The sequence below is a fragment of the Hipposideros armiger genome, unplaced genomic scaffold (assembly GCF_001890085.2).
Source record: "Hipposideros armiger isolate ML-2016 unplaced genomic scaffold, ASM189008v1 scaffold_86, whole genome shotgun sequence".
NCBI lineage: Eukaryota > Metazoa > Chordata > Mammalia > Chiroptera > Hipposideridae > Hipposideros > Hipposideros armiger.
In genome coordinates, this window is record NW_017731436.1 from 2,414,569 (window position 1) to 2,427,108 (window position 12,540).

The 12,540-nt window shown below is 42.6% G+C and overlaps 1 protein-coding gene across 1 annotated transcript in view; it reads left to right on the forward strand.

Moving 5' to 3' along the window:
• NOX3 (NADPH oxidase 3) overlaps nucleotides 1–12,540 on the forward strand; it is a 65,406-nt gene that overhangs the window by 36,657 nt on the left and 16,209 nt on the right. Inside the window, exons 10-11 of the mRNA XM_019644163.1 lie at nucleotides 713–875; nucleotides 11,674–11,820. Coding sequence (XP_019499708.1) covers nucleotides 713–875; nucleotides 11,674–11,820 — 310 coding nt within the window. The remainder of the gene's footprint in view (nucleotides 1–712; nucleotides 876–11,673; nucleotides 11,821–12,540) is intronic.

Here is a 12,540-nt window from a genome sequence, read left to right on the forward strand (position 1 = left end):
CAGGGGCCAGTCCATTTAGGACCATGTTAAATGCAATCCTGTTTATTCAATGAATATGCTTTATCCTTATACAGAAAAATTTGCTAAGCAAAGATAAAACATTAGTGCCACCCCTGGTCTAATTATTGCAGAATTAGAGTGTGTGTAATCTAAAATAACAAGTTTTAGAAATTGCACATAACTGACAAATTACCTCAACATTTTTTGCTTATTCCAAACAAATGACTTCCATTAGGCTAAAATTATATAAATATGCTCATACAGTACAAGGGTGTTGGGACCGAATAAATGAATATAGGGGAGAAATACACTAGCAAAAGATGAGCCTTCTAAACCACCTTGGTGCTTCTGCTTTTTTCTCTCTGATGGCAGCCAGCAAAACAAAAGGAAAGAAATGGCCTCTTCTACCAGGCCCAATGATAATTGGAGCCACACATGCTTCTAAGAAACATAAGTGTGTGCCACGTAGAAGAGATATGACCCAGAGAAGTTAGGCATTGTCCCGACATGATTGGTGCCTGGGCCAGACTGTCTGGTCATCTCCCCACGAGGCAGGCCCCCATATCCTCATGCTGAGTTCAAACTCGCCAAATAGGGCATTCTCTAGCACAGAGCAGCCTGCCTGCACACATGTGCAAGCACATCCCATGAAAGCACTGGCTTAGGATGATGTTATTTTCAAGAGCCATACTCCAGGACTTTGTGATTGCAGATTGGCCGTGGACGGGCCATTCGGAGCGGCGCTGATGGACGTGTTTCACTATCCAGTGAGTGTGTGCATCGCTGCAGGAATCGGGGTCACCCCCTTCGCTGCTCTTCTGAAATCTATACGGTACAAATGCTGTGACTCACACACCCGCATGAAACTGAGCAAGGTATGGAAAAAAATCATTAGTTCACCCTTCTGCGGATTAAAAGGCTCAACGCCCTTATATCTATCATCTGCCAATTCTTGGGGAGTATTTTAATTAACTATGAGGGATAAACTCAAGGATCCTTAACTATACTTATGTTCTTAAAAATCTCCATTCAGTATTACATTTATGAGAAGGGTTATGTCTAATCTTGTTATAGATGACAAGACATAAATTTTATTGCTTCATTGCCATTACAGGACGAGTAATTGCTCATGTCAGTAAAATATGGACAGGCTGCAAATGGTTATGTGACTGGGCTGCAGTGAGTGCTATTAACAGACAGCCTTTTCCTTGATCTCTTTAGCTTGATACTCTGGTTACAAGTGTACAATTCGATATCGTCTGCTCATGGATTCAGGGTCTTAAGGAGAAGTGAAAATGCCGCAATTGGCATTCATTGGTTTGCTTACTTGGTGATGTGATCCAGCTCCGAATCTCCCTCTTGTCATTTCTTGCATGTTCTCTGACTAGAGCCTCCATAGTTGGCCTTCCTACCTTTGTCGTATCCAAGGACTCTGTCCCCTACTTTAACCCTCCTAGGACCAGCAGCAGACCTTAGAGCAGAGGGGAGAGAAAGCCTTGCTGACACCAAGTGGTGTCAGCTCAGGAAGACCTAGTAACTCAGATGAGCCTGGTTCTGGTCCTGACTCTGTCACTTCTTCTCTGGTTGACACTTTGGCTGCAGTTTCCTCATCCATCAAAAACAGATGCTTGATTAGATCACCATGTCTCAGTGGGTGTTCTATGGAACGTTAGTCAGATGATATGGTCTATTAAAGAAAATTCTGAGGGCCGGCTGAGTGGCTCAATTAGTTAAGAGCTCGCTCAAGAGTTTGAGCTCTGAGCAACAGCGGTTCGAGTCCTGGCCCGAGCTGAGCAGCCGCTGAGCTGCCAACAGGTGGCAGGATGGCTCAGCTAAAAAAAAAAAAAAAGAAAAAGAAAATTCTGCATTCAAACGAAGTTAAGAAATGCTACTACAAATCCCACTCTAGAATATTCACATCATCCATGAGCATATTAGATAAGTTCTCTAGAAAAGAACCTCATTCATTTGCTTCACCCTTCCCAAGCTTATTTAGCCATGGACGCTTTCTTCACCAAACACTTGCTAAGAAAGAGCGTTCTGTGAAGCAGTGGGGGCAGTGCCAGACTGGACGATCTCTAAAGTTGGGGCTTTCCCATCTAAGAAGAGTAAAATTAGCTATCACTTCATGAGTTTCCAAGTGACAGGCACTTGATGCTCATTTTCTTATTTGATTATTATATTCTTCCTAACAACCTTATAAAGTAGATAATACCAGACCTGTTAAGAAACCTAAAATTTAGAAAGACTTTCCTGAAAATACACTGGAAATAAAAGGCAGAATCAGGGTTCCAACTCAGGTCCATCCGGCTCTTTCCATGACATACCCAGCACACGGTAATGACAGCCAACACACGATTATGCTCTGGTTAGACGGAGGGATTTCCGGTCAGAGAATGTCCCTCAGCTGGTTCCACTGCCACTAGCAGCATCACCCTAAGTGAATCAGTTCACCTCTCTGAGCTGGGTTTCCTGATCCACACAATGGAGGAAATAAGAGTCCATATCCAACCAGAACCTAAAGCACAGAGAGCTAGTAAATCCCAGAACGAGAGTTTGATCCAGGTCCTTTGTGTGCTAACGCCCGTCTTCGTTTCTCTATACCACAATAAGTTTAGAAAAGTGTCTTCGTCTGTTTGGGCTGCTATCACGCAATACCCTAGGCTGTGTGGCTTATAAACAACAGAAATGTATTTCTCCAATTCCAGATGCTGGGAGGTCTGGCATCCCCAGGGGGTTGACTGGTGAGAGCCTGCTTCCTGGTCCATACATGGCTGTCTTCTAGCTAGAACGTCCCATCACCCATGGCAGAAGGAGGCAAGGTAGCACTCTGGAATCTTTCCTTTTTTTTTTTTTTAATCAACAAGACTCAAGTTTATTGGCTTGCAGTTCGCAACTCAGGGAGGAAAACCATACAGGTAGAGGTCTATAAGTCTTTTCATAAAGGCACTAATCCCATTCATGAGGGCTCCACCCATATACCTAATCACCTCCGAAAGATTCTCCCACCAAATATCCTCATGTCAGGGGCTAGGCTTCAGCATATGAATTCTGGGGGGACAGAAACATCCAGCCTATGGTACAATGCAAGCAAAACGCCTCCTGTTTTATGCATTTGGACCCCATGACAATGCTTTGTTATGGTTGACGATGACTTCTCAGTGCTCCTAAGGTTTTTCTTTCCTCTTGCTGTTTACTAAGAAGAACATGCTGAAAGAGGTGGCTCATTGCTTCATGGTTTCCATGACACGAAGCATGATATTTCACGTGACCTGATGGTGATGGATTGTGTGTCTCACTTGCATTCACTTATTCACCCAATGAATATTCAGCACCTAGTAAGTGCCAGGTCCTCTCATACTGACATGCAGAGCCCATCACTCGCCTCAGCTCAGGCTTACATACCTTATCCTTCTCTCAACACCTTTCTCCCACAACATACTTTATTTCTCCTAACAGGCTCTGAGCTCCTTGGGTATCTTCATAATCACACACACACACACACACACACACACACACACACACACACACTGCAAATTTTGAACAAATCAATGAGTGAATAAATGTCCATGTGCCAAAAAGAATGAACGAATGGCTTCTCGGAAATTCTCTATAAGAGTCTAGGTTACTAAAGTGAATTCATTTGTTTTAACCCAAAAGACTATTTGTCCAGTAACTTTATAATTAAAATAACACATCCCTATTATTTTACTACAAAATAGAGAGGGAAAATTCATATAAGAACTCACAAAATCTTAAAGTCCATATAAGAACTCACAGAATCTTACTACTGCCTCCACTCTCACCATTCCATTGCTATTCCTGGGCTCTGCTTATGGGATTTCTCAAGGCTGTTTCAGAGGGAGGCTTAAGCAGTTACCACAAAACTATAAAATAAGGACACTGATCTCTATTCCAAAACACAGAAACCATAGAATTAGAAATAAAAAACAAGGTTTTTTTGTAACATAAAAATGTGGGGTAATACTGGGTCAATGTTCAGCTAAAAACTAGGATAGGAATAATGGTAGGATATGGGAAAACGGAAGCTAAAAGCATAGAATCACAAAATAACTTGAGAGGCCTTAACCTACTAGCTTTGCACCTGACAATGAAAATCAGCGTCTGTACTTAGAGTGGGCAGTGATTTGCCCAAAGTCGCCCAGCGGGTTAGCCTCTGAGTCAGGCTGGGAGCATGTGTTTCTGATTTCTACGTCTAAGCTCTTTTGTGAAAGAAATGAGATTTCGTGCTATTGAAAGTTTCGGCTGAAAATTACACTTAAGATCCACTCCCTTGGAGCCTGCATGCATGGGAAAAGTTGAAGTCAAGTTTTTCTCTGTTATAAAGCAACTTTGTGTCTGTTTGAGTACAGCTCTCATTAGTCTTATGTAACTAATATTTGTCAGGGCCGCCCACCTGCGTTTGAGATATAAATACTACTCCTTCCACTAAACTGTCGGCATCTATATAATTTTTAAAGTACAGCAGAAGCAAAGCAGTATATATTTATCTAACAGCGTCTTCCCAATTATAGATCTAGGCTCTAGTTTTCGGATTGTTCTCTTCTGTAATAAAGAAAAAAGCAGCATAGGGGTTCAGAGCTGGGATTTTAAGCCTAAAGGGTGAACTGCAGTGGTTTTTCTCCTCCCCGTGTAAAACACCGGTTGGCACAAAGACGTACATTTTTCACGCAAGCCTCGTGCTGCAAATCTACAATAAAAAATACTTTGCATGAGAGTTTTCTCCGCAAACCATTTCTCTTTATCCTTCTCCCCTGCCACGTTCTTCTAGAACACTTCCAAGCAAAATGCAGAATCGCTGACAGGACGCCTGCAGCTTCTTTGGGATCATGTGTAGCACTTTCTGTTTCAAGCTGGTCTTCTAAAATTTCTCTCTAACGATCTTTTATTTTTAAAGATAGTCAGGAGGAGGTGGCGAGGAAGGGAGAGAAGGGGTTAGGAGGAGTCGTCCCAAGAAGGCTAAATAACGATGAGTATAGTGATGGCTTGCTGTGAAGAAAACAGGGGAAGAGATGTAATACGAAGCACGGTGGAAAGTTCACGAACTTAATTGTCTGACTCTTGTATATTAAAGGGATATTTTCAACACAGGAGTAAAAGCCACATTTCACTTGGTGGAAGGCAGATGAGAACACAAGGCTCCTTGGGGGTGAGGGAAGGGGCTGTGTGTGAGGGGCTGAGAAGTCCGTGATGCGACGTAAAGGGAGCTGAGTACTGACGGGTAAAAAGGCCCCACAGCAATGAACGTCCTCCAGCTCCTCCCTAACAGGTATGATTAATTCTACATCACACTCAATTTGTGAAAAGCGCTTGAAAAAACTTAGGACAGTTTGCTTGTGCAAAGTGTCAGGATGATGAATGAAATAGGTGTGCACACGTGGGGAGGGACGGAGAAGATTGCTGACATAAATATATTGGCTTCCACATTTTCGCTCTCCCCAATATCACAGCCATGGAGACAGAGCTGAGAGGACTGCCAACTGGAAGATTGGGTTCATTTTCTTAACTGCATATGTAATCTTCAGACTCTAATAAAATAGATCATAGAAAAACTGAGATAATCTAATTTCTTCATAAATTGTCTTCCTTCATCAGCTCAAGAATACATAACCGTGATAATGGGTATTTATAGTGTGTCCCATGCAAAATGGCCTTTGGGTTCTTAACCTAATATAATAAACAGATAATTCAAATAAAAAGACAGCATGGGCCAGTGGGAACAAGGCAAAGAGGCCAAGAAAGGCAAAAAAATCCATACTCTACTTAAATATATTAATGAAACAAAGGAGGGCCTGCTCTCTTTTCTAAAGAATGAAAAATGCATTTAATTTAATCTGTTTAGTTTGAGAAATTATTTACTTTCACTTCCCCTCACGCTGGAGCTGTGGCTACCCCTGGAATTGATCAGCTCTCCTCACCACTGAGAGCGTTGTCATAAATTGAACTGGGGAGCACGAGGCCATGTTTGTCTCTCCAGAAGACACGTATGCTTCCCATCTTTCGCCAGATGGCCTCAGAAGACTTCCATCCCCCATCAGGCCTCACCACTGCCCTGTGGGGGGGTGACCGGTATTAATATTTTTAATATCTTGGTTTATTAACCATGCGAGTCATACAACACTACAGTGTCCTTGGATCCAATAAAGTAATCCAAAAATCTCCCGTCATTAGTCTCCCTCCCCAGGCTAACTGCCACCACCACGTCGTCCCCAGGGGGCTCACCATTAAACAGTTGAGAGCATCTTGTGCCATTCCTTTTCTATATGCAGGATGTTCTTTTATTTTCACATAAATAGGGATGGGGGTGGGGAGAGAGAAAGGGGAGAGAGGAGGGATGGAGGAAAGGAGAAAGAGGGGGAGAGAAGGAGAGAAGGAGAGGCATGCACTTTGTTTTTATTTTCTTTATAAAATGGTTTGAGCACGTCCAAGGTCAATACCTACTGACTGACATCATCTTATGTAGTGCCTTCAGAGTATTTTGTAGTATTGCTATCCCACAATGTATGTAATTATTCTATGATGAATGAACATTTTGATTGGCCAACAATGTCACAGGGCAAAACAGCAGGATAGCCATGAAATAGTTAACATGAAAAGTAACGGCTTTAAGAAAAGGTCGTAAGGACTATAAATGATTGACAAAGCCTCGTTTCCATCTTATAATGGTTAACCAGAAACACAATGTCGCAATTATATTTCTTTAAAACTGGATATGGACGCCACATTAAGGAAGCTTCTCAATAAGAGGAAATAGTTGCTTTAGAATGTATTTGCTGTTGTATTCATTCAGGCTGACCTTGGTAACAACAACTAAATAGAAGGATAATAATAGCTGCCATTTATTAAGGAGGTATATTATGCTTGTGAAATATCAGTCACAGTCTTTATCTTTTCAGAGAGAAAAGTTCTGTTTTTGGAAAATGGCCATGATTCCCTCAATGGAAAGTCTCCATCACCCTGTTGGTTTAGAGCTTCTGTCAGTTCTGTTATTTCATACAGTCTGGATGTCTGAGTCAGCTCAGGCTGTTATAACAAAAGGCATTTATTCTCACAGTGTTGGAGGCTGGAGGTCAAGGTCAGGGTGCTAGCACAGTCAGGTTCTGGTGAGGGCTCTCTTCCTGCCTTACAGACAGCCACCTTCCCATGCGTCCTCACATGGCAGAGAGAGAGAGAGAACTCTGATCTCTTCCTCTTCGTAGAAGGACACTAATCCCTTTACTGGAGGCCCCACCCTCCTGACCCCCTCTAAATCTAAACTCCTTTCCCAGTCCCCACCTCCAAATAGCATCGCATTGGGTTTGTACATATGAATTGGGGGAAGACGTAAATATTCAATCCGTACCTGTAGGGAACAGAAAGTGCTGTCCAGGAGGAGGCTAGATCACAGTGCAGCCCCAGTGTGGGTGGAGGCGTTGGTCAAGGTCGAGGTCAACCCTGGCAGCCTATAAAACGCCTCCATGTGGGTTCAGCACACATGAAGCCTGGGGTGCATTTTGCTAGTGAAGGAGCCCCTCTTTCAGGACGATGACTTTGTAACCAATGCTGAGGTTCTCAGATGGGTGCTAGAGATAAAATTTAGTTTCAGAGACCACCTCAGTTTCAGTGACCACCATCTCCATAATTCAGGAGTGACTAGTAGGAACACAGACCTCCAAGAAAAGCAAGTGGCCCCCTTTGCTCTCTAATATAAACATGTGGTGTTTGTTCTATAAGCTCTTCCAAATGACAGTGAGGATAGCAGCTATAAGCTCTGAGTGCTTACTGCGTCTGTTAGACATTATGCTAAATGCTTCCATGAGCCATATCCTTTCATCTTCACAAGAATCTCATAAGTTGTTATTCTGTGTTTGTTTGTTGTCATTTTACATATGTGGTAATCTAGGCTCAAGTTAAATAAGCTGCCAGTTACACAGCTTGTCGATGGTGAAGCCAGGGGCCTAGGATGGGTTACAGGACTCAGGACCACACAATGTTTAATATTATGCCACACATCACCCTACACATATGCTCTCATGTACCATTTCCTTCTTTGGAGGGGGTTTGGGCCATAAATAAATAAATAGATAAGTAAATAAGTTTGTACCCATTCCATCCTTAGGAAATTGATTTTAGGTCTAAAGAAATACGACTTGTATTTATGGATGAGTCCTCTGCTTGTGTTCATGGATGCCTACCCAGGCTATAGCACAGGAACCTCTGATGGGAGCGTCTGTAAACTCTGGTAGTAAAATAGATTAGTAGCTTTTCTTATTTCACTTTCTGGAATCGTTTATCAAAAAGTAGCACAGCTCCGTTTTCTGCTGGCTCCGGTTAGCCTCAACCTGGTCCACATGCAGTGCTGCAGATTCTTAAAGAGAAGCCCAGGGTGTGGGAGAGAGGGGATGAGAGGAAGCTCGCGGGGGACACAGCGCCGAGTGTCACTCTGACCAGGTCCTCTGAGACTGGACCTGGCTGAGCTTGGTCTGGTGGTTCATGCCTGGGAATGATGTGACAGCGAAAGCCTGTGACAGGCCACACGCCCACAGAACCCCCTAACCCCATCACACATTCCTGGAGGGGTCACCTACAACATCTGGGAGCCATCATATCTACAGCAATGTGTGGAATGCGCCCTGCAAAAGAAATGACTTCATTACTATGGAAGCTCAGAACTTTCCTCATTTTATTGAGGATGACTTCCTGTTCAACAAAACTTTTTAAAGTACCCTGACATATTTTGGGCCTCTGGTATCAGCTACAGAATCCTGAAAGCCATGCTTTCCATGGGTAACTGCTATGGGTTGTTTTATTTTTGGAGACTAGGAAGGGGTGAGTGTTGGAAAGCACAGATCGTGGAGATGTAGTCTTTTGTTTGGGATATTTGTTCTACCATTGGCCAGGTCCATCTTACTGGCTCAAACACAGGAGTGGAATTCTTCTGTGCCTTCCCTGTGAGTGGCCCTAACCATCAGGAAGATGAAAGGGAGACAAAGTAAATAGACCCTTTTCCTCTCTTCAAAGTCTCTTTTCTTCTTTTCCTGCCTGAGCACTTCTCCTGGGTCTATTCAGCTTCCTGCTTTCCCTCTTGCACAAAAGCTACCCAGTGTCATCTAGAAGTCAGTCACAGAGGGAAAGACACACAAAGCCATTACAAGGAAGCAAAAGGTAGAAATGGCTTGGTGAACCCTAAGAACGCTGACCCATGGCTAAGCCACAAGAAAGTAAGGACGGAAATGATTTCTATTTGAAAGGATAGGGCCCAGTGTGTGGAGGAAGCTAAGATGGGGCCATTTTTCAAGTAAGGATGATTGGGACTGGATTTGAAATATGCAAGTTTTTTTATAAAGCAGATGTTTTGGTTTGTCTTTCCTATATGAGCGTATATGGAGCATGTGCTTTAAAAAGGGGAAATAATAGAAAATATATCAGTAATGGTTATTGTAGACCAAACACGGCCATTAATGCTCTTAGATAAAACGACCTACAGTGGGCAGGATGGAGAGACGCAGAAGTGAGAATGGCATTAAATCCCGCAGGCTTTCTATTTCCACAGGGAGCAAAGCAAGCTAAAGGGAGGGCTAAGGTTTTCAAAGAATAATTTAGATCAGGCACCTCACAAAGTGGGAAGAAAGAAGATAGCAGTATTCATTACCAACATAAGATCAAATCAGCCTTCTGCCCTCCAGTCTCCTAGCCTTGACCCCCACCCCCAAACACACACACACACACATACACATAAACACACAACACAGCAGCCAGGGTGATCCTCCCATCATGGTCCTCCCTCAGATCACGTCTCTCCCCTGCTTGACAATGCCGACGCCCTACAGCACCTTCGCATCTCACTCAAGAGTAAAAGTCAACAATATCCCAAAGCCCACATCTATTGGGTTGTTGGAAAAGTCATGACGCATTTTTGCAACAAAAAACAGAAAAAATACGTCATGACTTTTCCGGCAACCCAATCCATCTCCTGGTTTCCCCCTGGGGCCTCCTCTTTTACGGTTCTCCCACCCTCACTCAGCTCAAGCTATTCCAGCTTCCTGGCTCTTTTCTGAGAGGCCACACTCAGAGCCCCTTTACTCCCTGCTACCCCCATCTGTAGAGTTCCTCACCGAGCCATCCTTGTCCTCCACAGCTCTGCTCAAATGTCCCCTTTCCTTGACCATCTGACTCACTTTGCAGGCATTTCCAGCCTGCCTTATGTTTTCCCATAGCATGCATCACCCACTGACATATTCTATATTTTACCTGTTAATGTATTGTCTTTCTTCCCCTTCTTAAAGTGCAAACTCCATGAGGACAGGGAATTTTTGTCTCTTTTGTTTGCTCTTTTAGTTCCAGAGCTGAGAACAGTCTTGACACAGAGTAAGCATTTAATACGTATTTGTTGAGTCAACAATTGAGAGGAAGAACACAATCACTGTATTTGTGGGGGTTCATGGGGCGCTCACCTAAAGGAAACATTGGTAGGAGGTTAACACAGTTAGCTTATCATCTGTCCTGGAATTAATATTCAAAATGCCCCTTCTAAGAAGCATCTGTCTAACAGATATGTAAGCCCTAATTCTTAAAAGAAAATGTTTTATCATCACTAGCTTCTGCTCATCCTGACAATATTTTAAATTCCTGCACAAACCTGGAGAGAAAAGACAAGATGGTTAGCCTTGAAATACACTCTGTGATTTTTTTTTCCTCATGAATTTGATCGGTTAATTAACTCTCACCTATAACTTTCATTAATGATGGCAAGCTTGCAGGCTGGCAGTGGGGAGGGGAGGGAGAGAACGCTGACTCCGGGAGGGGATATTTCCTGGTGGACCAGCCCCCTGGTAAATCCTGTTAAGCAGTAAAGATGTGTCTCTTTGGGGAAGGGGTGCAGGAAACGAGAGGGCATCAGGGGGTAGGAGTGTGAGAAAAAACAGAATTAATCGATCTGCTTCATGTGTTTCCTTCTAAAGACAATTATCTAAAACTCAAAGCACAAGCACTCAGACTTTATTTTTATCAAACTCAAGCTACTTTTTGTCACACAGGAAAGCGTGTTTGAGCTGCTTGCTAAGCTCAGGGAGTTTTTTTTTTTTTTAATGTTCCTAGACATAATTTTATTTCAGTGGTTGACACACAACCATAGCCACCACCCACCAGCTTTCTTGGACACTGATATGTCTGGCTGAGGGGAAACTTCTGGCCTGTGTGGCCTGACTCTGCAGTTACCATAATCTCCACCCTCCCGAGGCCAAGTGCTGGTGGAATGGATTAATGCACAAGCCTTTGGGGTCTCTGGAGAAGAGAGTTCAAATCCCCAGCTTAGGTCATAAGTAAAGATGAAGGGGCCGGCCTAACAGCTTATCCCCCTTTGGGAGCAGTGAAAAGCACAGCTAGTTATGATTATTAACCTCGTTCAGAAGAAGCACAGCCAGAAATGTGGTGAACTGATCTCCATCCAGAAAGCCTGGCCAACAGGCTCCTGACTCTGAATTCACTCTGTACTTTTTCAAACGTGATGTGAATTTTTTTTAAAAAAGACATCACAGTGTGACTGTTCACTGGCAGAGAGAAGCATGTTATTTTGCAGAAGTGCCCCTTTGGGCTCCAATAATTTAATGGAGATAAAGTAGTCTGCGATTATCAGCACATTATGAAATGCGTTCTCTCATCTTCTCTCGACAGGTGTATTTCTACTGGATTTGCCGGGATCCCAGTGCTTTTGAGTGGTTTGCTGATCTCTTACTCTCCCTGGAAACATGCATGAGTGAGCAAGGGAAAACTCACCTTCTCAGTTACCACATATTTCTTACTAGCTGGGATGAAAACCAGGTATTGATAAGACTCTGAGGATGAGCAATATTATCTAAGTTGTCTCTAAATAGAGCAAAGAAAAGAGGAGCAGTTTCAATAATGAGCTATATAGTTATCCAGAAGTGTGAAAGAATCATTTTTATGTTCTTACAAAGGAGAGAAGGATCAAATAAAGCCAGATTAGACAGAGCTATTCAAATCGTAGCAATGAAAGAACTTACAGTTAACTTGCCACAGAATAGAAAAAAAACAAAACAAGATTGGAAAAGAGGGTAGTTAGCGAAACACAATCCCAAGTTTGGAAATCCAAGAAAAAAAAATACATGTCACTAAATGTTGCATTTGTCATGTTAGTGACATCAAGTGAATATTATTGATCGACTGTACTGTCTTGTTGAGCTCCTAATTGGTTCTAATTCTATGCTTTGAGCTGTTCTGAGTTAAAAAGAAAAACTCCCCTGGTGTTCACATTCAACATTTTGTATTGTAAAGTATGTGAGCTTCTACAGAAAACAATCATTGTGAATACATGCTTTATCTAGAAATTTCTTTTTCTTAAGGCGTTCTTAGAAATTGTGTGCATGTATGTTTATTTCCCAAACATCAAGGTGATATGTCGTAGCAGGTGTGTTGTATTAGAAACGTTGAGGTGGACTTCACCAAAAATAATGTCTATCAAAATATTGCACTATGGTCATATTTCAGTGTTGATAATATTGAATGATTAATGTGAAATTT